The following is a 22,166-nucleotide window of genomic DNA, read 5'->3' as shown; positions in this document are numbered from 1 at the left end:
TTTCATTTTTCCGCCAGCAACTCTTTAGCTCTAGTAGGAAATTTATTTTAAAAATTTTAGGAACTCCCCTATGAAATGTTTCATCAACCTGCTGTCACACGAAAGCAGCCATATGTTGTTCTTTGACAAATAGATTTTAAAATTCGCATAAAACCACGAAAACAATCAAAAGTTTACAGCCTAATTTGAACCCATATCGAGCGAATCTATTTCCCTCGTTTTGATAAATGATGTGCTGACACGAGGCATCTTACTCGATCCGTCAACATTTCACTTGGTTTAGCCTTGTTCAAACTGTCAATAAACCACCATACCGAATGGTGGCGGCAAACTTTCGCCTTGCAAATTTTCAAAGGAGAAAAAAATCCCATCCGTTAACCTTTTTTCCAAGCTAGGGGGTAGCGCGATATGACGAGGGTGGAAAATTTTTCAATTTATTGAACTCCCGGAGAAGTCATAAACGTATCAAATAAAAAAAAATATATATCACTGGGATTGATCGTGTTGACAAGTTTCCTGCCAACGTACGATAGTGTCGTATGTGGGAGAGATTGGAAATGAGGTGAAAAAACGTCACGTTGATGAGAGCTGCTTCCGTTTGTGGCGGGCAGCCAGTTGGCTACATAGGTTTTTTTTTTCAATATGCGCTACGTCTGAGGTAATATTTTGTTGAAATAAATAATAATCGCAGGTTTCAGTGGAGGAATAGAGTTATCTTTTATTAACAACTAGCTGATCCCATACGAACTCCGTTTCGCTTTCAACTTGGAATATGTCATGAACATTTTGTATGAAAGTCAATTGCCCAGCATTTTCCAGATTCATTGTTAAGTAATAATTGCAAAAATATTGGATGATCACTTCGTCTGTCGTCTGCTACTAAATATGAAATCAGGAATAAAAAACCACTTGTATAAATTTTGACTAAATCATTGCATAACAACGCAATTATTGCCAAAAAGCTAAACCCCTTTCGGGGGCTCTTATAAAAACTTTGATATTTGAAATCGATTGCCCTTCCTTCAAAACTCCCGTGTGCAAATTTTCAAAGCAATCCATTGTATAATAACGTCAATATTGCTAAAAAATAGTGAAAAATTAATTTATATGGACGACCCCTTTCGTAGACCCCTTGCAAAATATTTGACATCTGAAATCGATTGTCCGTCCCTGAAAACTACCGTGTGGAAATTTTCATCCCAATCCGATGTATAATAACGTCGATATTGCAAAAATATTTAAAGGTTTATATGGACGACCCCCTTTGCCGGCCCCTTAAACTGAATTGAATACTTGAAATCCATTGCTCATCTCTCAAAACCCTCGTGTACCAATTTTCGTCTGAATCCGATGTATAATAACGACAATATTGCATCAACAGTGAATAGTTAACATGGACGACTTCTTTGGCCGACCCCTGATTTTAGTTCGGATAAGTGGAATCAGTTATTTGTCCCTAATAACTCCTATGTGCAAATTTTCATCCCAATCCGATGTAAAGAAACGACAATATCACTAAAATACTGAAAATTTTATATGGACGACCCCTTTTGCCGGCCCCTTATACTAAATTGGATACCTCATATCGATTGCACGTCACTCAAAACTATCGTGTACCAATTTTCATCTGAATACGATGTATAATAACGTCAATATCGCAAACACAGCGAACAGTTAATATGGATTTCAGCTCTCTAGCTCTTAAGCCGGCTGAGTCTATAGAGGACAAACAAACAAACAAACATACAGAAATTGCTTTATATATATATAGATGTATGTCAAGTCCTTGAATAACTGCGCATCACATAAGCGATAGCTAGTTACCACTTTCCACTTCTCGAATTCCCTAATCAGGAAAGTACTCATTACTCAATGAGTAATTTGGTACTTCTACTCAGAATTTTTGGCAACACTATTGTGTTATCACGAACCTAGTTGTAGTAATGTTTTGGTTTTGCTCGTGGCAGCAGAAATATTCTGCTGCTGTTACCGGATGCCGGAGGAACCGATAGGAAACCGTTTCAACTCCTCCCCTCAATTCGTAAATTGAGAATGCTTAACAGCTTTGCGTGCCTCGCCCTTGGTAACGCCTTCGTGAACGCATCAGCTGGCTGTTTCTCAATAGAGATGTGTCTCAAAGAAAGCTGACCGCTTTTTACGATCTCCCTGATGAATGCAATCTTGACGTGAAGATGCTTCATCCGCTGATGGGTATTGGATGCAAGGGATGTTGTCCTACTTTAACGTGAATGGAGTGCTAACCACACCCAATTCACGCAGGAAGTTTGTTAACCACAAACTTTCCTTAACTGCATCGCAAAGAGCTTCTACCTCTGCTTCGATTGATGACAGATTGACCGTGTGCTGACGTCGTTGACGACAAAATTAGATTCCCAAAGATCATGTATGCGTAGCCTGATACAGATCTCCGTCCATCAGAATCGTATGCAAAGTCCGTATCTGCATATCCAATAAGTGGATCCGGTTTCGCGTTTCTGCGGAATACCAACGCCCTATCGGTTGTACCTCGAAGGTATCGCAGAATACGCTTCGGCCTTGCCAGTGCCTATGAGCCGGGCTAGACTGGTACTTGCTCATCGGACTAACCGCAGCACAGATATCTGGTCTCGAAGATGTTTGGTTATAACCTCACCATCGTGTAGCTTCGTCCAGCGAACATTTATGTCGAGCGGTGTGCCAACAGGTTTTCAATCGGCCGTACCAAATCGCTGCAGAACATTTTCGACGCATCCTGCTTGCGAAATCTCGATAATACTAAGGATGATAGGTAAGGTCTCGTTGGATGTTCATTCCCAAGAAAGTGTTGACCTTCAGAGAATCCTTAATCTGGAATAGCCTTTCAAGCTCGGTCTTGATCCAGATAACCTCTGAAACGTCTTTTCCGGCACGTACAGGATAAGGGTGAGTCCTCTCTTGCAGGGAAAAGCTTTCTTATCTCGTCTTCGAATTGCTGGTTCTATGCACGACTCGCTTGCTTCAAGACGTAAAGGCTTTACCTTCGATCGAACGACCTTCGATTTGCCGACGTTATCGTTTTTAAACTGCATGAAGATAATCTCTTCTAAAATTCCTTTTAGGAATGCAGTTTTGGTGTCCATCTGGTAAACGACCATGTCATATTCGTTCGCCAACTCCAAGACGGTACGGCGACCGGATCTCTTGATCTTAGGGAACACTCTCACGCGACCAGTCGATCCTTGTAGCGATTATTGTCATTCGCGGTGAACACTCACCTTGAGAAGATGAGTTTCCTGTAACTCGGGATAAGCTGACCGCTTCCCAAGTCTTGTCCTCCTTGAAGGCTGTCATCTCCTCGTCAATGGCGATCTTCCAGGAATCCCAGTCGTCCCGGCGCTTCAGCTCAATGATGTTCTGAGGCAACTCCTCATCAACAACAGCGGCGACGTTAGCCACGTAGCACTGAGTAGTTCCACGAGTGCGCTGACTTCATCTCAGGGTCGGTTCAAGGGTGACGGAATCTGTTCATCATCGTCATCGTCTGGGAATTCCGTACTGCCTCACAACAATCAGACTGTCACCAACAGCCTTAAGCACACGGGATCAGCAGGCACATTGGTTAACAGCTCAGATAGGTTTTCAGTTGTTGTTACATCGGCTGACCGCTCAAATGTGTTTTCGAGTGCTTGCACATCGACTGGCTGCTACGATGTGGGCGGTTGTTCTGGCTCATACACATCGGCTAACCGCTCAAATGTGATGGCCTTCGGCAGGTTTCTCGATGCACCTCTCTGATACAGAGTACAGCATCGCCTCGTACCCACGAATACCAGACGTTTCGGAGTCTGTGCGTACGCTGGACAACCAAAAATACGCAGATTACTCAGCTTTGGCCTCCAACTGAACCACATATCAAAAGGCATCTAGTTAACCACAAGACCCCTTGTTTGAAATATACCTTTTCTTAAACGCTATCGACCTTTGCCTATAATTCTTTTTATTTTCATGTTTCCCTTTATATCATTCTTTTCCTCTAAAATAAAAATGTTAAGCTAAGAAAAAATTAAAAAAGATAAAAAACGAGATTGTTTTTTAAAACCTACAAATAAAGAATTTACAACAAAAAGACCCCGTGGTGACCGGTTCGACAGATAGTCAACGTTCAAAACGGCTTGATCCCGCATACGTTTCGGTTGCCTTCTGACATATATCTTCGCCCTAGCCTTCTCCATCAATGTTCTGTTGGCTCACTCGCTGACGCCGTTCTGTTGCGGAGTAGACCGGACCGCGAATACGACCTGAACTCTTTTCTCAGAATAATGTCTCTGAAATTCATTGGAAATGTATTCAACAAACACCTCGCTCTTGTGCTTCATGAGGTTTACGACCATGAAGTGTGTGAAATGGAAATAACCAAAAAATATCGGTCCTAAATGGCTTCCCTAGGGCACACCAGAGAAGGCTGGGAATTTCTTGGAAAAGAATTCATCAGTTCGAACAGTTAACTTTCGTCACCTTAAATAGCTCCGGAACCAATCCAGTAGCGATCCTCAGATTTCTAAGCGTCCGAGCTTTGCGATAGAAACATCATAGTTCACCTTGTCGAACGCAGCATAGAGATTGGTATAAATGGCGTCAGTTTGGGTCTTCCTGGCAAAGAAATCTTGAACGAAAATGGGAATCTCAGTAAGTTTGTAGTCGTGGATCGTTTAGGCATGAATTCATGCTGGTTATTCGAAATGCAAAACGAAAAAATTGAACCCAAAATGACAAGCTTAAAAAGTTTGGATATCGTGCATTGAGCTGAGATTCCACGGTTGTTGCTGACATCTCTCTTTTCTCTCTTTTTTTGTACAGGGAACATATATGGGTCCCCTTCCACAGTGAATGGAAGATTGGACCGTCCAGCGATGATTGGAAAATATGTTTGATAGTAGCCAGTAGAAAAAAAGTTCCTGGTATTCTGTCTGGGCTCGTAGAGGTAGAATTTTTCAACTTCGATGTTGAACCTAGAGCTAAGATATTCCAGACAGCCCTAGCTAGATGCTCTGAAGGAATGACCCCAGTTGTGAAAACGCTTGAGAATTTTTTGGCAAAAAGCTCTCAAATATCACGATTGGAATTCACTGTATCGTTGTCTAGGAACATTTGAGTTGGAAGCCTTGTTTCTTTGCGTTGATTTTTCACGTGGTTCCAAAATGTTTTCGAGCTGGTCTTGAAGTGGCGCTGTAGCCAATCAAAATAATGGTATCAGTGCTCACTGGTTATTTTATATGCGGAGTTCAGTTTGCGATATTCGTTCTGAGCGTATAGGAACTTGTGGTTGTTGTAGTTTCGAAGGGCACGTTGTTTAGCTGTCTTCAGTCGTCGCAGTTCTTTTGTGACCCACGGAGCTCGTAGATTAGCACCTACGCTACGTTTTGGCACATGGCACTATGGGGTTTGAGACGCAAAAAGTCAAAAACTGAACTTTATTGGATCGCTTTTTCATTTTGACAAGTTAATAACTTAATATTTGACTAAGATATTCCCAGTTTTTCAGCTCATTATCGTGAATACTGAACGCACCACAGGCATCAGACTTTGAAAAATTTAAAAATTTATATGATGAAGAAAAAAATTCAAATCACACATATTCCTTTGGAAAACATGTTTTTCTTAAATTTAAAGTACACCATGTGAAAGCTTATATTAAAAACTATTATTTGAAAAATTCAAAATGTTTACACACTAAAACGATCTTTGATAAAAATGAGTAAATAATTATTTTTTTCAAAAGTAAAAAACTTTAAAGCCTTGCCAAAAAAAAATCCCCGCATTTCCTCATACTCTTTTCACTATCAAAATCTAGTTTAAAGTCCTAAAAATACAATGAAAGAGATTCCAGGCACCTTAAAGCACCGTTTTTTGAGTTATAGTCAAATTAAGTTGAAAATATCATGCAAATAGATAATTTTTACCCATTAATGAGTATAAATACAACAAATTTGGTTTGGTTTGTCAGAAAAAATGTTTCTGATGATTGATCAATCATTTCACACAATTTTCTCTTGAGTTTCGTTATGTGTCTTGATGATATTTATCATTTAATGATCAATTAGTCCAAAACCCGGTTTTCAAAAGAAATAAAAAAGTAGGGTCAAAAATAACACCAAGCATCCTACTTTAAAAGTGGTTTGTACAACATTTTTGTTTGAATTTATTTTAAGTTAGTTAAAATAGTAATTTTCATACAAAATTTTCAAAAATTACGAAATAGTCCAAAACATCTAATCATACTTTTCTTAAATGTCGTGGCAGCTGCGTTAGGATCAGAATGATCGGGTTCGATTTCCCATTCGATAAATTCAGGAACGTGCAAGATAGCTTCGAAATCCATGTTCATGAAGCCTCGATGAAAGCGATGTAGAACAGCTTAGAAGAGTGGAGCGGGAGCTTAATCGATCGTCGGAATCCTGAACTCTTCGATTACAAAGCAGAGGTCGAGCATCCGGTCGTTCTCATTTTCAATGCTATTAATCTGATCCTAAGTAGCTGTGCTTATGGCATCTATGTTGCCAGATCGCCCGGTTCGACCCGATTGCCTGGATTTAATTAAAAAAAAGCTAAGATTTTGCCCGAATTTATTCACTTTATTTAAAAATGAAATCAAATAAATAAAAATTTTTGGAATAATTTTCATAAAAAGAATCATGAAAGATTTTTTGGAAGCCTAAATTACGTTTTAAAAAGTTGTCGAAAAGTTTTAATGAACAAAATTTTCTTTTCAATTTTTTTTTAATTTTTTTTTTGAGTAATTTATGAGTTTTGACAAAATTTGGCCGGATATTGTCCGGATTTTTGGTCGATAATTATGAAATCAAATGCCCGAATTTTGGAGGTTTTTATATAAAACTAGCTAACCCGTTGTGCTTTGCTACACCTTCCGGAAATAAATGTAATTTGTAAAAATTTATTCAAATTTAGATTTTAGAGAGCATATTTTTAAATCAAACCTCATACTTCAGAATCAACTTCAGAACCAACAACTTTGAAATGAGAGCTGCAGCTGCAGTTCTGAATTGCAATTCAACGATGGTATATATTATTTACTGAAACTTGAACTCTAAACTCGTTTTTCAAGATCTGAAATTTGTACTCTGTACCCAAAAAAAACTTTTTGGGAGCTCTTCCATCTTTTTCAATTTTGTCCCCCACTGCTTGAAGAAGGTAGGCACATTTAACAGGCTCGATAACAGCACTTATCATGGTAATGAAAAATATATTAAATTAGTTATGTATTAAATACAGTCAAATTTCTTTTTTTTTTAAATAAATTTACTACGGTAAACATATAAATATTTAAAAAAATATCAGTTGCATCACTAAATAAGTTCTCAGCGTTTTTTTTATTTTCTCTTTGAAAGTCAAATATTCAAAAATGTAGGCAAAAACAAATTTCTAAGTTTACATTTGTCCCGTATTTTGGGGCAAGTGTCAATGCAAAGCTTATTTACAGATGCGTCAGAGTAATGGCTTTAAAATGGATTTAATACGAATTCCTGTTTTTTGTTCTATCAAGTTTCACTGATATATCTGCAGTATTCCTGCAATATAAATTTATGTTTGTAATCCACTTTTAACGAATGCTGTTCAAAGGGAATGACCTTCATTTTCAAAGACATTTAAGAATTTTCAATATCCGCTGCAGTTTCAACATTCGGAATACCCCTTCTGGTCTTTCCATTGAATCTTATTGAATCATTTTGAAGATGAATTTCTTAAAAGTTCGACGTTTGCCCTTGCCCCACCGTGTGTTCTCTTAAAATTATTGCGTCCAGTTGAATATCAGTTCTAAAGTCTCGCTTTTCAAAAACGAAGCGGATCAAAAGTCTCTTTTATGCAGCCATGTAACACAAAAACACTTTTCATGTTAAGTACGTACTTGAATTGGTATGTAAGCAAAAAGTACGATGGTTTTTTCAGAATTATTTAAAATAAAAAGCTCCCATTTTCATTTCTAAATTCGTTTCAATTGTTTATTTGGGCGGAAGTAACAATTTCTAGAAGAAAACATAATTTTTAATTTTTTTTTAACGGAAAAAGTTGAACGTTTAAACATGTTCTAATGTTCCTTGAATGAAAAGTCGAATGCTACCTACATTAACACGAACTAAATATGGAAGTATTTTTGCAAATCTTTCAATTGGTTTTGATTCGATTGATAAAATACCAATCCGTGTCACATCTAGGCGTCATTTATTACCACGTGCTGTGTACAAATCAAATAAGCAAGAAAAAAACACATCTAGGTTGCATATCGCCCCACGGGTTTGAGAAACAGGCGCCTTATTGTTAAATTTTCCAGCAATCAATGAACAGTGACCTTTGGTTACTATCCTCTTGCGACGACGTTGTCTCGCCCATGGAGACGAAAAACAAACACCTCAAAGAAAATATGCTTGGTTGAGAAATACGCGCCAAAATATTCCTACTGATCAGTATGCTATGCCTGAGTTACTTTCCTTTGGCGACGTTGGCTCGCGACGCCTCTACCATAGAGACGAAAAACAAACCGCCCAAAGGAAAAACAAATCTCAAGAAAATGGATGTCATGACTTTAATTTGTTTCGAAAAACTACAAACTTTGTATGGAAGCCTCTCCTTCCTTAAGTCGGATGGAGTTTTGACTATTACAGAAACCATCCCCGGCCTCAAAAACCCTCAGATGCCAATTTTGACGATGATCGGTTCAGTAGTTTCCGAGTCTATAGGGAACAGACAGACAGACAAACATTCATTTTTATATATATAGATTAGCCGAATTACGCAATGAAAATATTCTGGAAACCTTAACCAAAGTAGACGCTACAGGGTGCCGTTGAAGAAAAACGCACAGGATCTGAAACAGAAAGTCACAATGGGAGGAGCATTATTTCGATTAGGGCATGTTGAAGTCGCCGATGACGAGAATGTCATCTTCAGGAGAGAAAATTGAACTAATGCTATATAAAATAATAAGAAATTTATGTTTGTTGATTCCTTTCCAATTCTTACGAAAGTCCTATATATTGAAGAAGAGTTAATAAGATAACTTCTGAACAAAAGTCAAAACTTCTCGCTGCCTTCGACAAAGTTGATAGAAATAGATTCAAAAACATTAGTACATAATTCAATTATATTCTAAAATTCTACAGTGCTGCCAATAGAGTTCACAGTTTTAATTAAATAAATTTTTACCTTTAATCCCAAAAACAAGACTGTTTCATAAATTTGATTGCATAATTGAACTCCTCGGGCACAAATTCGTAAAATTTAGTTTCTCTATAGTTGACTTTGAATTAGAGGCCTTTAGAGCCAAAGAGGTTTAAGCTCAGAAAAGGTCTTTTCGAGAATAAAAATGCTTTTTAGATATTGTGTTTGACCATTGCCCATTCATTTTTCAAAAATTTGTATTTTTCTTTCGAACGTTAATGTATGTAAGTGACACACAAAAAATTGAACAAATCGTAAAATATAGTTTAAAATCTTAAAAATCTTTTGGCATTTTTAACCCACAAACAGACCATTTTCGCACTTATATCCCTTTGGACCTCCTAGATTGTGTGCCCTAGAGGGTGTTTGCCCTTTAAAGCGGTTGATGAATACATACATAAAACTCTAAACTTCAAATGGGCTAGAGTGTTAAATTTATTATTTTTAAGTTGATAACTACAGTTAGAAAATTAATGTTTTCTCGGAAGTAGCTTTAAGCATTTCATGAATCTTTAAAATTACAGACTTTTAAAGAACAAAATGCCTGTTCCAGACGCAGCGCACACTACAACCACATCAAACAACGTCACGGCACACGAGAAAAACTCGATCCAACCGAGTCAAAAGTTAAGCGAACCGAAGTCTGGCTTCGTACGTTTGTCTGTCTGCCTGTCTGATGCCATCATCCGCAGGGGGAATGCAGTCGTCACTTATTGGCACCGGGAATTCCTCGACAACCCCTCTTTTAAATTACACCTCTCCTGCCTCATGTGCCGATCCCGTTTCTTCCCCTTTTCGTTTCTTTTGCCTTGACTGCTCCAGGACACGTCGTTGACACTTTGCACCGCACCACGAAAATCAGGGGAGTGTGAAAACCAATGTCGGGAAATTGCACTCCATCCCCTGCCAGACGACGATATGTCGGTTTATGTAGCACACCGGCACTTATTACAGCACTGAAGTGGGCAAATTACAAATTCGTTTGGCGTAATGATGCTTCGCACTTTCGTCAGCAACCGACTTGGGAGCTGAACTGAGTTGAACCACCAGAAGGCCATCGCTTCTGTCTGAACTTGACGAGAGCAGGCTGCTAGCTAGTCCCCAACACGTTTGGGTGTAAATTATAGTAATACCGTATCCCGGATTCCGGGATGCTGCCAGTGGAACTGAGCCTCTGCAGTAAGTTATCATCGAAGTCCTTCGTGATTATCAGCAATAGTGTCGGTCAGCAAAATGGGTAGGCGAGTTGATAAACCGAGGACCTTAAATTGTCCGACTGGTGATTTGTGAGCTGGATTTAAAATTTTTGAATTTGTTGGAGTTACAATGCGGTTTAGTGATTCTAAAAATAAAAATTGTCTGGATGCAGGTATAATGACTTGTTACTTCTGAGAAAGCTAATGATAGTTTAATAAAAAAATAAAAAAGCCTTCAGGATGGAACGCCTTAAAATTTAATATAAGGTACCTTTTGAATTGTAGGTTTTTCCTGCAATCAGGATTTTAAAACGTAAATTTCAATATACACTGCCGGCCAAAAGTTTGGGATCACCCACTAAAAAACATGCAAATTTTGATCGTTCATATCTCAGCCGTCTTAGGACATATTGAAAATCTTCTGATCTCATTTGAAAGATAATGAGCAATAGCTATCTCGGAGGTATTTTGCCCAAATATAATGTTTTAGTTTTGAACTTAAAACTTAACCTAAAGTTGTAACATTTTCAAAAAATCGCACTCAATATTCAAAGCCGATCATCTCGGGATAGGGTGGACCAAATCTCAAAATTTGAGTGGCATTAGAATTCCTGTTCTTTACTTCTCAAAACACAATCAAAAAATTTTGTGAAAAAATTCAAAAACGTATTTTTAATTAATAAAATAGACACTTGAGTTATCGTCCAAAAGTTTGGGATCACCTCTTTGTATGGTGAGTTTGGGATCATTCTTATAAAAACATGCAAATTTGTTTTATTCATATCTTTCTCATCTAACATCTTATTGCAGATCTAAAGGGTTCATTTGGAAGCTAAGGAATTGTTGTTTTTTAATAAATTCATTCAAAAATTATATTTTGAAGTGATAACCATAAAAAAATTACCTGAAATTAATTGTTTTTTTGAAAGTTCCCAGATTTTTTTTATAGTTCTCACCTTAAAATATAATTTTTGAATGAATTTATTAAAAAACAACAATTCCTAAGCTTCCAAATGAACCCTTCAGCTCTGCAATACGATGTTAGATGAGAAAGATATGAATAAAATAAATTTGCATGTTTTTATAAGAATGATCCCAAACTCACCATACAAAGAGGTGATCCCAAACTTTTGGACGATAACTCAAGTGTCTATTTTATTTATTAAAAATACATTCTTGAATTTTTTCTCAAATTTTTTTGATTGTGTTTTGAGAAGTAAAGAACAGGAATTCTAATGCCGCTCAAATTTTGAGATTTGGTCCACCCTATCCCGAGATGATCGGCTTTGAATATTGAGTGCGACTTTTTGAAAATGTTATAACTTTAGGTGAAGTTTTAAGTTCAAAACTAAAACATTATATTTGGGCAAAATACCTCCGAGATAGCTATTGCTCATTATCTTTCAAATGAGATCAGAAGATTTTCAATATGTCTTAAGACGGCTGAGATATGAACGATCAAAATTTGCATGTTTTTTAGTGGGTGATCCCAAACTTTTGGCCGGCAGTGTATATCTTACCAACTTCATCAAATCCTTATATTTCTCATACTGTCATAAGTAAAAACCTTTCTATGCCTGAGTCATAAGTAGTGGGAATGAGTTTCTGCCACGCAATTTAGAAATAGGAACAGTTGCATGTGGTTTTGATCATCTTTATCATTGTTCGAAGCAATGTTTTTAGGGTTCAAACAATTTGAATGGTTCAATAAAACTGAATTTTTATTATGAAGTAAAAGGCGAAAGATTTATTCGACAATTGAGGGAAATTTTGGGAAAAATATGAGTGGTTGGAAACAGCAAACAGAATAATTTTCATTTGTTTAAACTGCTTTCCGATATCTTCAAGGAACTTTACTTTGCCTGTGTTTATTTAAACACGTTCAATACTGGTCCTGATGCTACATATACCAATATCCACCACAAAAAATAAAGACATTCCTGTCAACACAACCCTTGCCCTTTTCGGAAACCGATACGTTCGGGGCCCCTACTTTCTTCTGTTTACGATCCCTTTGGGACCGATTCCCTCAACATTTGGAATTTGAAAAATCCATAACTTACACCCGATTTGCTCCCGAGGAAAACAAGGTCGAAGAGCATGAGAATTTCTGCTTCGATTTCAGCTTAAGTGACGAAGCATGTTTCTGGCTGCAGCAGCTCGCGTGCTCCAGACGGCTTATCCTTCTGAGACGACACATTCCAAAATAAAACGAACACAAGTAGGAGGTTTGTGAGTGCCGATACCCATACCTAGTTGTTCGCGGTCGGTTCCCACCAGAATGAAAAATGGTGCTAACAGATTGCCAGTGAAATGTGGCACGCTTCGGCAATAGTAATAAAAATCAATTATCACTTTCTTTCTGTCGGACTTTTTTTTCCATGGTTCAAATCCTCCCCCGCTTCCGGCTGCTGGAGCAACTTGGCTTCTAGCTATTGTTAGATTTGGGTAGCCCGAAGAACATTAAAGCGATTTATGCCGACTCATTAGAAGCTAATCGATCGGTAAACAGATTGCACTGCTTCTCGGATATCCTGCGGTTCCGGTTCTCGGACTTGGGCTGTTATTCTCGGAACTTACAGCCCACTAATTGATCCATCCAAGTGTATCATAAATCTAGCGAACATGTTGCACTATTTTTTTTCTTCTGAAAGCTTAGAAGACCCTCCCGATTTCAGAAAGGAAATGCATTTCGATGGAGAAACACAAGTTTACAATGTTGAGACCAATAAGATATAGATTTTAAGAAAAATAACAACATTGTACGTCAAAACAAGAAAGTAGCTTTGAACCACATACATTCAGGATATTTTTCACCTTCAATCATTTAATTCTTATAACTATTAGTTACGTCTGCAAAAAAAGTGATAATCACTTAATTTAAAGTGTTCACTAGACTGAGCCAATTCGGGGTCATTTTTAAATTTCTCAATCCCTCTGGAGTCTAATAAGCTTCATTTTGGTTCAAAATTCGTCCATGATTTTTTGTAGAATTTTCAAGAAACGTTTACATGATTAAATTTGAACTTTAAGGTTTGTATGGGAAAATTGAATATTTTATACTGGAAATTCGACATCATTTTTGTTTTTTCTGTGAAGCCGAGCCTGCTGATGGGTTTTGTGCCAATTTATAAATTCTTTAAAGGCAATTTTTCACTGAACAGCTTTGTCCACGACCGTAATTTTGTATCTAATAATAAAGAAAAGTTATTAGACAAATCGACTAAATCTATTGTGTACTCAGTGCGAAACTTCATAATTCAAGAATATCCTCGACTAAACCTGATAGAATTCTTTATTTAAAATTAGGAAAGTCGATGTGCAATTACAAATTTGATAACATGATTTCTGTATGAATTCTATTCACTGGATTAACTATTTTTTACTGGTTTAATTACTGCAAATTGGATTAACTTTCGCTCTTATCAAATATACTTCAACCGATATACACCACTTAACGAGAAAAACCTTTGTCACAGGTGGCAGATGTCCTGAATATTGTTTTTGTCCTAATTTTTTGTTTGTTTTTATTGTTTATTTAGGATTTTGAGTCTCTTGAATTTATTCATTACATACACACAGTGTACTGATTATCAAAAAACCGTCCTGAATTTTGAAAAAAAAAAAACATTTGAAATATTCTGAATTTTTAAATTTTTCTTAAAAATGTCCTGAATTGTCCAATAAAAATCTCAATAAGGACATCGAATAAATCTGCAAAAAAATAACTACACTTATTAAACGGACGGTAATCTTCGTTTTAGATGATATTTTAATAGTGTTTTCCGACATGAACTGCAGACCAGTCAATAAAATGCTTTTGGCATTTAAAGCACCAATACTTCTCCTTTGTTTATAGATTCTAGATGTGTACTGAAAAATTCAGATTTTTTTTCTTCCCGATGTGCAAATTTTCAACAAAACCATCTGGCACTTGTGTTGGACAATCGCAAAAAGAGCAAATTTTCATCACTTTTTTCTTTGATTTACGTACAATGATAAAAAATTATTTGAGATACTGAATCAAAGCAATCGAAAGATTCCTTTTAATTCAACCACGGTAAATGAAAAGTTCATATACCAGTATTTCGATAGCAACTTACTACCTTCATCAGTGAACGTTTTCGATTGAAGATTTTTGAGATAGGTACTTGCTTTAATCTTAAATTTTCATTAGTCATCGTGAAATTTTTTGCATTACTGTTTTTGGCGATTCTAACCAACCCATACCTTTCAAACTTTCATAAATTAAGATCTTCAATAGGTTGTTTTGTTTAGGTTTTACTTACTGGAGTTCAACTATATAAATCAATTCATCCGTCATTTAGTATAGAATAAGTAGTGATACGTACTAGGTATCGTAAGGAAACAATCTAAATAACTAAATGTTATTTTCCTTAACTGTTGGTTTGCAAGAAATTCATTTAACGTTGGGCAGTCTTTTTTTTTTATCAAAGGCTTTTAAAATCATAATTATTTGATTTGAAAATGAAATATCGTCGCAAGCCAAATCTTCTTCAATTCAACTAATTGGGCATATCGTGATCAACAAAGAAACCTTATTAGAAATTAATCTTGATACACATTTTGTGGGTAAATGTTTTCAAATAATGGGTATATTTTTTCTAAACATTTTATTTATTGCGGTTTGGTTTTGCAAGAATAGGTATATATTTTTTAAATTTATTATAACTGGCATCCCTGACTACAGTACATAAATTTCTCGAATTAATGTCGCCATTTTGTCCGCTAGAGGACGCTTTTCATAGTATGCAAAAAACGACTGTTGTCAATATTGGTTAAGTATATTTGCTCTAATCGTCTTTTCCATGCATAACAACTTGACTTAGGATTAGAAGTTTTTCGGAAATTTATTTTTGTATTTTATTCAATAGAATTGCTATGATTGGATTTGATTTACACGTCAAGACAATTACATAATATAAGTATTGATAAGCGATAATCTAAGGTTGCCAGTTTGCCCGATTTAATCCGGGTTAGCCCGGATATTTAATACAAAATTTGAGAATAGTCAGTCTGGTTGCCCGGATTAATTCACATTATTTGGCAAATCAAACAGAAAAACAAATTGTGTTGCAATATTTTTGTGTGTTAATTATGCCTCCAAAACAAAAAAAAATGAGCAAGTTTTGTGAAAGTAATGATGAAAGGTTTTTGGAAGCAATTTAAAATCTGTCAATTAGTTTGAATGAAAAAAAAGTTCAATTTAATTTTTGATTTTTCAAGGAATAATTTCTGGGTTTTGACAAAATTTGCCCAGATTTTCAGTCGTCAATTTTGAAATCAAATGCCCTGATTTTGCCAGGTTTTTATAAACAAATGCACGGATTTATCCGGCCCGGATAAATGCTGACAAAATTCTGACAACCTTACGATAACCTGTTTGAATTTTTTTTTACGTAAATCTGTCAAATAGCCAAATAATACGGAATTTTTCCTTTTAAAATCTTCTCGCTGAAACTAAAAAAATCTATTATCAGGTGTTTGAATTCTCAGATTCTAAGTTTCCCAGAATTTCAGAGTCTAAGATTCTCAGATTCACAAATTCTTGCATTAAAAGGTTTTCAGATTCTCATGACTTGAGACTGATTCTCAGATTCTCAGATTATCAGATTCTCAAATTCTCAGATTCTAAGATACACAAATTCTCAAATTCTCAGATTCTCAGATTTTTAGATTCTCAAATTCTGAAATTTTATGATTCCCAAATACTCAGATTCTCATATTTATGGATTCTCAAATTGACAGATTCTTAGATTCTTAGCATCTCAAATTCTCAGATTTTCAGATTTTCAGATTCTCAAATTTTCATTCTTAGATTTTCAGATTCTCAGATTCTCAGATTTTCAGATTTCGGATTCTGCGATCCTCGGATTTCGAGATTATGATATTTTTAGATTCAATGTTCCTTAGATTTTTAGATTCTCGGCTTCTCAGATTTTCAGATTCTCAGATTTCAGATAATCGGATTCTCTGAGAATTTTTTGTACCTCAAATTGTCAAAAACTTAGATCATTAGATTCGGATATTCTCAGATAATCAGTTTCTAAGACCTTAAAATTCATAGATACACCGATTCTTAGATTCGTAGATTCTTGGATTATAAGATTCACAGATTCTTAAATTCTCAGACTCTCGAATTGTGATATTTTCTGATATTAAGATTCTCGGATTTTCAGATTCGGAGATTCTCATATTATTGTATTCTCAGTTTCATAGATACTTAAAAAACTAAGATTCACAGATTCTCCAATTCTCAGATTCTCAGATTTTCATATTTTTAGATGTTCCGATTCTTCGATACTCAAATTCTCAGATTATCAGATTCTCACCTTCTCAGGTTCTCAGATTCTTAAAGCCTTAGATCCTTAATTTTCGAATATTCCGATTTTCAAATTCTCAGATTCTCAGATTCGCTAATTCTAAAATATTCAGATTCTCAGATTCACATTTTTTTCCTTAGGTTTTTTTCTAGATTCTCAGTAACACAGTTTTTCAGTTTTTCTTATTCTCAAATGCTTAAATCTCAGATACAATATTCTCTGTTTTTCAGATTCTCAGTATCTTAAATTCTCAGATTCTTAGATTCTTGAACTCACAGATTCTCATATTAACAGATTCTTAGATTCTTGAACTCACAGATTCTCATATTAACAGATTCTCAGATTCCCAGACCCGCAGAATCTCATATTCTGAGAATCGGATTCTCAGATTCTCAGGTTTTCAAATTCTTCAAACCCTCAGATTTTCAGATTCTCTGATTCTCAGAATCTCAGATTTTCAGATTCTATGATTTTCAGAATCTCAGATTTTCAGTTTTTTAGATTTTCATATTCTAAGATTTTCAGTGTGGCAAATTTTCGAGTGTTCGGTTTCTCAGACTCTCCGATTCGTAGACTGTTAGATTTTAAGATTCTCAAATTCATAGGTTCTTAAAATTCCAGACTCTCAAATTCTCAGATTTTAAGATGCTTAGATTCTAAGGCTCTCAGATTCTCAGATTCTCAGATTTTCGGGTTCTCAGATTTACATATTTTCTCTTTTTCTTTTCTCTCGTTTTGAAGGGTTTATATTTCTTCACCAATAGTGGATGGTGATTGAAAAATATCAGTGAAACTTCAGAAAAAAATAGTGTGTCAAAGGAATTGGTAAATTAAACTATTCAAAATTATACACATTTGTCACTTCGGCGTATAGGCGTTGATTTTTTCTAACGATTTGTCCATAGTTTGTTCATTAGGAGCGTAACTATTTTGTGACCAAGAGAGCGTTTTCTATTTTGAAATTAGGCTGGAACAAATATCAATTTATTCTTTTGTCACCCCCCCCCCCCCCCTCCGAAATTTCCAAAAACCCGAAGGGGGAAATAAATAAAGTTTGAAGTATTTTATGTTAATTTCGACAAAAATTTCAAGTATCCAAAAGATTAGAAGACGAAAAAAACAAATTTTGGAAGTTGGAAGTTATTTCACCTTTTTGGATTCTTGATTTTATTGAATTTTTCGTTAAAAAATTACTTGATTTATAGGTTTTGTGCAATGATATGGTATATAATTTTGTTGCATACAAGTTTTCGTGCAATTTATTCCAATTTATTTGTTTTTCGCATTATTTTTTATTGTCCCCCCCCTCGCGATGTTCCAACTCCGAGTGACAAAAGAAGGATTTGAAATTTGTTCCGGCCTTATTACGTTTAAAAAAAACTCCACAAAGCAAATACTGCTTCAGCAATCTTGATGGTACTATACATTGGATTTCATCGAAATCTGCACACGAACGCTTTCATGAACTGCCAATTGATTTTAATTTTTTTATTTGAGGTCGGTGCAAAAGGGATGACCATCCAACTCAATTACTCTTTTTGTGTTATTTTTGTTTTCTATGCATCGGATTGAGATAAAAATCATGTACTCATAGGCTTATGGGGGTTTCGTAGAACAGTATAAAGAATTTTTTTTATTGAAATTTTGGTCTAAGGCCAGCATAAAGGGTGGTACAGACCCCGTTCGATTTTGGCTACACTCCCGAATATTTTGTGTTGCCAAAATCGAATGTTTCTCTTATTACTAAATAAATCAACTGTTATCACCATGAATGAAATTTTCAGTAATTTTTTCCGTTTTTTGTCATTTTGTATTATCATGTTTTGTTTATGTTTTTTTTTGTCATATTTGCTGTTTTTGTCATTTTTCACAAATGTTCAGTAATTTTTTGTCATTTGGTGTGTTTTGTTTGTATTTGTTTTTTGGTTGTATGAAATTTGAGTTTAAATTTTTTTTTAATTTTGTAGTTGTGTTTTATTTTATCACCATTTAAGAACGCAAAAACGTATTTATATGGTGTTTGTCTAAATTATATTGATCCTATTATAACGTAAACTAATAGGCTCCAAAAAACCGTTCGATTTTAGCACATTAGAAAATAAATCGAATGTTGCCAAAAACGAACGGGGTTTGCATAAATAAACTATCCAATGTTTTGCGAGATTTTCACTTCAAACATCGGATCGACATTCAAATACACAGTAATGAAGAAACATGGTACAAAGTTTGGTGGAAATTTACCTACTGGGTTTTGCTCGGCAAATTAATAAATGCGTCTGAGATCCATTTTTTTCTGGTTTATCAAGAGTGTTTTTCATGTGAAAGTAAAAAGTTTTCATTATAATTCTTAAAAAACGTTGTTGAATAACGTTGCTTCGGAAATGAAGATCAAATGCATTTTCACTTAAACACTTCATATTGATACATCAATTTGTGCAAAGGCCACAAACGGAAGTCGTCCATATGAAGTTTTAATTTTATTTAGATAATTTCAAAACTTCCTGAAGATAATCCACCCTATTCTTGTAAAAGATATCCGTAACCCAGCAGTTTAGAAAATTTTTGTTTTGTTACAGATTTTACCGTGATTTGATATGGGAGACCACCCTCCCCCCCTCCTTTTTGTTATAAACAGATAATCATGTTAAAACGAGCATATATTTAAAACTTTTAGAATAAAACTTTAGAACTCTTTGAGTTACGAGATTTATTATGTATTTCTTTCAAAGATGATTGTTTTTGCCAAATATTTCAATATCGTTTGATTTATTCGGAAAATTTTCAGAGCATAAAAGCTCGTCAAAAAACGCATAAAAAGAATCAAAAAGTCAAAATCGTCATAAATGAAACTACGTCACTTCGGCATATCACGGCAGTAGCCTGTAAATCCTACAAAGGAAAGTGGGTATTTTGATTTTCTGATGTACACGAATGCATAACATACGGTTTGAAAGATCTTGATGAGACAAGAAAAAATTAGTATGGAGTCAAGAAATTCTACCATGGGAGAAAAAAGTTATGAATTGTAGAAGTTGTTTTAATTCAAAGAAAAGACCGAGCAAGAAATTCGGTTTTCTGGTGTATCTACATGGATGTGCACGAAAGATCGGAAGATCTTGACGAGACAAAAATGTAAATTTATCATTTCTTATCACATTCATCATTGTCGAGAAACGAAACGCTCAAAATTTTTTCATCAAATTCTTGCATGTTTTAACCCAAACTTAACAATGTTCAAACTCCACCTGTATCGGGTTATGTTCTTCATTATGTCCGTATTTGGTATTTTAAAACCTCGGAATTACATCAGAAATCGATGATTTTCTAGATATTTCTCAGATGTTTTCCCAATAAATAAAAAAAAAAACAAACTTTTCAGTACTCACGTCTAAAGCCAGGCGTCTCGGGACTCCGCTCCGGGCTGCATATCCGGTCCCGGTCCCGATCTCCCTCCTCGCTCGTTTGGCCCTCCATCGATTCATCCTTGGCCGGCGGCGAAAGGGAGGCACAGGCCGGACTCGACGAATCCGAGGTCCGGAACGACTCGGAACCGGTACTTCCGCTGCCGAACAGCAAACCCTTGGAAAAGATATTCTAACATCACTCAACGGTGTGGTGGACTGCTTGTTTGCGTAAAACCGGAATCCCCTGGTCCCTTCCCCCGATAAAACGGAAAAACAATTCTTACTTGGTCGATTCCGAAGCCGAGACATTTCGGCGGTGCGAAGGCAGATGGCAGCGGCAGGTTGGAGGGAAACGGTTTAACGAAGGCCCCGCCGGATCCGAACGGACTGGTTCCATTTGCAGTCGAAACGGCCGGATTGAGCGGGTGCAGGAAGTGAGGCTGGAAGCCGTGCAGCAGATGGGCTCCGTAGCCACTCATTAGCGATAGATGGTGCAGGTCCTTGGCGTCTGGGAGCTTGAAGTAGTCGAAGAGGAAGTAGATTTACAATCGGTTGGGGTGATTGATTTGCTAATTTGACGCATTTGCGTTGCGGTGTGGTGGTGGTGGGTTGACTTTGTGGCGTCAGACAGTCAGTCGTGGGTGTTTGGAGAATGGAGCTGAAACTCTGTCTCCAAATAGAGATACAAACGATGGATATGATTTGCTTCCAGTTGTTGTTGGTGTGAAATTTGATAAATTACAAATTCAATTACTGACATTAGCACCTCTCGGAGGGTGAGCTGAGCAGTTCAAATGAATATTCATAGCTTCTTCTCGGACTGGATTCATCGTTAATTGTACGGTAAATAACGACGAGAGGCAAGCAATAGAGTTCTTTTACAAAAAAACCAATGTAAAAAGAGTAAAAATAATTTTTTACTTGTTTAAAATAGTTTGAAAGTAATTTTTTTATGGATAAAGTGTATATTTTGACAACTTTTACAAAATAATCAAATACAAATACATGTACTATTTTTTTTCGCAATTTGCATATTAGCAAAACAGTCGCAAATGAGTTCACGTAACCAAAAAAGGAAAACTTTCTAATTTTACGAGGAAACTTATACATTTTCTAACAAAAAGAATAGAGATCTTCTTTAAAAATGACGAGACAATTCTTAAACACTGAATTTTACAGATATCGGTAGAGATCAAACTGAGCTACAACAGCGCGAATGAGTGACTTCACCTCACAGAATTTGATTTTTTTAAAAATGGATAATTGTAAAGATGGATGGAATATTACAAATCGAAAATAATTTTGTTCCTTTTTTGAATCATTCATAATAAAAAAAAAATCAAAATTATTTGAGAAAAAAATTGTTATCAATTTTTAGAAACAGTAGTATTATAATAGTATTATGATTCATCAATAAAGAGTGTCCCATTATGTCTAAGCTCGATTTAAAATAAACAGTATAAACAAAACATATGAGCAAACCAATTCACTCTAACGTTCTCTATAACCTTGTTTTATAGTGAATCAATAAAAAATAAGATTCCAGTCAATCGTGGCTCAATGATCGAGTTTTTAAACGAAGACTGCTGATTAGCTTCATCGCAGACTGTTTTGCAGTGATTTTGGCAACTTTTTCCCAGTAGTTTGCGAAGTTTTCGATAGAATCGGCAGGCTTCACATGTTTGCTCAAATACTATTTGGCAAACGCCCGTAAAATTTCGATCGGTCTAGCTTGAAGGCTATTTTACGGATTCATCTGCTTCGGTAGGATCTGGATTCTATTGGATTGGCATCAAGCCATCGTGTCGTTTGAGTAGTGAACTGATGCCAAATCCGACAAAACAGTACTAGGTGATCATGCTTGCGGATCATGGGGAGCAGGCGACGGTTCAGGCACTCTGGGACGTAAACATGGCTCGGAAAACATGCCACACTCACTTATGGCTTGTCAAGCCATTGCCTTTTTACCAAATTTATCGGTAAAAATTGCTGTTCTTGATGACGATAAC

At 35.9% G+C, this 22,166-nt stretch overlaps 1 protein-coding gene across 5 annotated transcripts in view; it reads right to left on the bottom strand.

Annotated features, from left to right (window-relative positions):
- Positions 1-22,166, bottom strand: part of LOC129747392 (protein Teyrha-meyrha) — a 109,821-nt gene that overhangs the window by 76,054 nt on the left and 11,601 nt on the right. For 4 of the 5 annotated variants that reach the window (XR_008737501.1, XM_055741588.1, XM_055741590.1 and 1 more), the window contains exons 2-3: positions 20,442-20,672; positions 20,140-20,347 (exon numbers count right to left, since the gene is read on the bottom strand). Coding sequence is in view for 4 of the 5 variants with exons in the window: in XM_055741588.1 (XP_055597563.1) it covers positions 20,140-20,347; positions 20,442-20,672 (439 nt within the window). In the remaining variant the exon portion in view is untranslated. The remainder of the gene's footprint in view (positions 1-20,139; positions 20,348-20,441; positions 20,673-22,166) is intronic. The other variant, XM_055741589.1, reaches the window with a different exon arrangement.

This window comes from Uranotaenia lowii, chromosome 2 (assembly GCF_029784155.1).
Source record: "Uranotaenia lowii strain MFRU-FL chromosome 2, ASM2978415v1, whole genome shotgun sequence".
Taxonomy (NCBI): Eukaryota; Metazoa; Arthropoda; class Insecta; order Diptera; family Culicidae; genus Uranotaenia; species Uranotaenia lowii.
Note: the sequence above shows the minus strand (reverse complement) of the source record. Positions and strands in the feature narration are given on the sequence as shown.